This window comes from Nicotiana sylvestris, chromosome 2, assembly GCF_000393655.2.
Source record: "Nicotiana sylvestris chromosome 2, ASM39365v2, whole genome shotgun sequence".
NCBI classification, from domain to species: domain Eukaryota; kingdom Viridiplantae; phylum Streptophyta; class Magnoliopsida; order Solanales; family Solanaceae; genus Nicotiana; species Nicotiana sylvestris.
The window spans coordinates 123,537,517-123,541,861 of NC_091058.1; the positions used below are offsets into that span (position 1 = coordinate 123,537,517).

Consider the following 4,345-nt stretch of genomic DNA (forward strand, 5'->3'; position numbering starts at 1 on the left):
TGAAGGCATAAGTACCATAAGGACATGTAATGATTGTTTTCTCTTGATCCTCCGGAGCAATAAGAATTTAGTTGTAGCCGGAATACCCATCAGGGAAACATTAGAAAGCACGACCAACCAATCTATCAAGCATTTGATTTAGGAAGGGAAGTGGAAAATGGTCCTTCCTTGTGACTTTGTTGAGCTTACGATAGTTCATACACACTCTCCACCCAATCACCATTCTTGTAGGAATCAACTTATTTTTTTCGTTGGTGACCACCGTCATGCCCCCATTCTTTGGGAGACATTGCATCAGAGAAGTCCATGAACTATCGGAAATGGGGCAAACAACCCTGGCATCCAACTACTTGATGATATCCTTTTTGACAACCTCTTGCATGGATTAATTGAGTCTCCTTTGATGTTCAATATATGGTTTGACACCTTTGTCCAGGTTAATCTTGTGCATGCAAAATGCGAGGCTTATCCCCTGAATATCCACCAATGTCCATCCAATAGCCTTTTTCTCTTTTGTAGAAAAATGTAGAGTCAGCCTGCACATAGTCAAACAAAAGAAAAGAATAGCTGGTAAAGTAGAAGAAGGGCCAAGAAATTCATACCGAAGATATGGAGGCAATGGATTCAACTCCAAGAGAGGAGGCTCTTCGATTGAAGGTTTTGTAGGAGGAATTGTCCTATTTTCAAAATCTAAGGACAATTTGCGGGGCTCATATGTGTATGACCCATTCTTTGCAAAGAGTTCACACATTTCATGAAGCCACCCATCTCGTCATCATCAAAGTTGAGCAAGTCCGCGTAACATATCACCAACATTTATCACAACACCTTTTTCATCCAATATCACATCGGTCACGAAGTCCATGAAAGAGCACACCTCATTGCTGTTGGGTTGCCCCATGGAATTACACACATGTAAAACCATTTTTTCATTACCAACCCAGAAAGTAAGTTCTCCGACTTCAACATCACAAAGAGCCTTCCCAGTAGCAAAGAAAGGTCTACAAAGAATGATCGATACCTCATAATCAACCTCACAATCAAGAATGACAAAATATGCCGGGAGAATTTATTTATCAACATAAACCAAAACATCCTCAATCACTCCCAAGGGTCTCTTCATAGTTCGATCGGCCATTTGCAATCTCATAGAGATGGGCCTTGGTTGCCCAATTTCCAATGTCTTGAAAACCGAATAGGGCATCAAATTTATACTTGCCCCAAGATCACAAAGAGCTTTTGCAAACTCAACACTTCTAATTGTACAAGGAATCGTGAAAGCACCGGGATCCTCCAACTTGGGATCCATTGAATGCACAATTGCACTTACTTGGTGAGTCATTTTTATAGTTTCAAAATTCATCGACCGCTTCTTTGTCACAAGATCCTTCATGAACTTTGTATAACTAGGTATTTACTCCAAGGCTTCAACTAATGGCACATTGATTGAGAGACTCTTCATCATTTGGAATAACTTCTTGAATTGGTTTTCACCATATTTCTTTGATCTTTGAGGGTATGGAGGTGGAGGCTTAGGAAATGGTGTCTTAGCCTTTTGCACTATCAGTTTCGGCATGTCAATAATGTGATCCCTAGACAGGTTCACCTCTTCTTGAGTCTCTTACACACTATCATTAATATCAATCCGAACCTCATCATTCGATGGCTCAAGATTATTCAGGATCTCCTCTTCTTGCACTACTTGCTCTTCATCCACAAGTTGCATTTGGCTTGTGGTGGGTGCATTCCCACATTTTCCCATTCTTGTAGTAATGGTCATGGCATGCCCCGTGTTGTTCCCACCCTTTGGCTTCACCACCGTATCACTTTGTAGTTCCCCTTTAAGACGAGTATTTAGAGCTTAAGAGATTTGCCCCATTTGAACTTTCAAATTACGAATTGATGTATTGTGTGAGACAAGTTGGGCATCAGAATCAGCATTATTCTCCATCATTTGCTTGAATATTTTCTCAATACGCCCCATTTCATTGTTGGAAGAACTTGGACCACGGGATGGATAAGAAGGTGGGTTGCTTGGTTGTTGATACATCGAGGGCCTTTAAAAACCTGATCTCCGGTTGCCTTGATTATTGTTCCATCCCCCTCGATTTTTACCTCCCCAATTTCCTTTATTGTTGCCACTCCAATTACCTTGATTATTTCCATTAATCCAATTTCCTTGATTGTTGTTGTTATGCCAGTTCCCTTGACTGTTGCCACCACTCCAATTACCTTGGTTGGTAGAATTCCAATTACCTTGAGGTCACCATTGTTATTGTTTTGGGCCTTGAGAGTTGTTTCTTTGCCCTTGGTAGTTGTTCACATATTGCACCTCCTCCCTCTTGTTCATTGTAGAATTTATCTTGGTCAAACCCACTATCTTCTTACACATAATTTTCCACTCAGTTTTGCACTTGCGGAACCTTGGTCCTTCTTTTGTTCACCATCATGCTTACTCCCTCCATGACATTGACTTGCTTAGGACTTTGCACTTGTTGAAGTTGAGCCTTTGCTAATTGATTTATAGTAGTGGTAAATCGGCAATGGCTTGCCCATGGTCATGCAACTCTTTATAGAGGTGAATCACATTTGGATCACCTTATGTGACATTCGCTCAGGATTGCCATGCCGATGAGGTGTTCGCGATTTCATCCAAAATCTCACAAGCTTCCGCAGTCATGAAATTCCCACCGGCATGTTGACTCACCATGCATAGATAGGTCGTATTAATCCACCGATAGAAAGTTTGTTGAATTATATTCTCCGTCATGTCATTATTGGGGTAGTCTTTGACCATTGTCCTATACCGCTCCTAAATTTCATGTAGCGGTTCATTGGGCTCTTGCTTGAATGCTAGAATCTCGTCTCTAAGAGTAGTGCCATATGCTCGGGAGAAAAAAACTTGGCAATAAATTTCTCCGCCAACTCATCCCAAGTACGAATGGAATGGTTTGACAATATTTCGAACCAATCTAAGGCTTTCCCTCGTAGAGAGAAGGGAAAAGCCTTAGCCATAAAGCATCCTTGGAGATGTTTATCTTTTTACTACCCCAACAAGTGTCCACAAACCCCTTCAAGTGTTTATATGCATTTTGACTTGGAGCCCCGGCGAATAAACGTTGTTGCTCTAGAAATGTGAGCATCACATTGATAATTTGAAAGTAGTCCGCCCTGGGGAGGGAATATAGCACTTGCATACCCTTCATTTGGCAACACCCGGTGTGGAGGCACTTTTGGTGGAGGGTGGGGTGGAACTGGGACGTTGTCTTGAGGCGCCCGACCTCTTCTATTTGCTTGAGGTTCAAGAGAAACCTCTTCAACTTTGCCATCCTCAACGTCCACATCCCCCAATGGCATGTTTTCGAGTTCATTGGCTGCCATAATTGTACCTACAATTGATTCACACAAATTAGTGACATGGAATGAAAATAAGACAATCCACAAACAAACCTAAATATATAGTTAACATCGTTATTACTTCCCTGACAACGGTGCCAAAATATGATCACGTCCAAATGCATGCCTCTAACGAGGTATGACACGGTCGTTTGCAATAATAAAACCCAACAAGGAGTTGGGATCGAATCCACAGAGACGTAAGATGCGAGTTAGTAGTATATATTCGGAATGAGTACGCGAAGTATCTAGATTGCACTTCCACAAACAGGGTTGAGTTTTTACTTCTAAAATTAACTAATGATTGCAAATCTAAAGGTATAAAACTAGATATGATTAGTTTTGAATGTTTTTTCAAAGATATAAAAAGGCTTAGGGCTGTGACCATAACCTAGATGTTTTCCTAATGGGATAAAGACTTTTTATGCCCGTTTTCTTGACTGGAGTGTATTATAGCTCACAATACTACATCACGCACTCAATACCTCCTAGTCAGAGAGTGGTTTTGCCTAATTTAGCTTTCTCAAGATCAAATGGGTATCTACCAAAATAGTTGATAAGAGCTCAAGTCGGGTTGTTACAATCTCTAGGTTGAACCCTTTAATTGGGTTAATCAATCTCTTAGTCGACTCAATTCCTTGTTAGCAAAGTTAACCTAGACTGGGTCTCTCTTTCTCAAGAAGAGAATAAGTCAAATAGGCATGAATCAATATTTTCAACCATTAATTCCACAAATGAAGCATGGACTAAGCTAAATAATAAACACCCATTCATAAACAAGCATAAAATTTAATCACCCATTAAGTTTACACACTAGGTTAGGGTCACAACCCAAGTAAAAATCTAGCTACTCATAGTGGGCATAGAAGAAAACAAAGAAAAAAGATAATAAAATTCATATTGAAAAAATAAATGTCACGACCCACACTGATTGGCCATGATGGGCACC

General features: G+C 40.4%; 1 protein-coding gene across 1 annotated transcript; it reads right to left on the bottom strand.

Annotated features, from left to right (window-relative positions):
* Nucleotides 1-437: 437 nt before the first annotated feature.
* Nucleotides 438-1,342, bottom strand: LOC138885525 (uncharacterized). Its single transcript, XM_070166482.1, has 3 exons — nt 1,088-1,342; nt 878-979; nt 438-536 (listed from the first exon to the last, which is right to left on the bottom strand). Exons 1-3 carry the CDS (start codon nt 1,340-1,342, stop codon nt 438-440), a joined length of 456 nt encoding a protein of 151 aa, XP_070022583.1.
* Between the last annotated feature and the right edge of the window lie 3,003 nt (nt 1,343-4,345).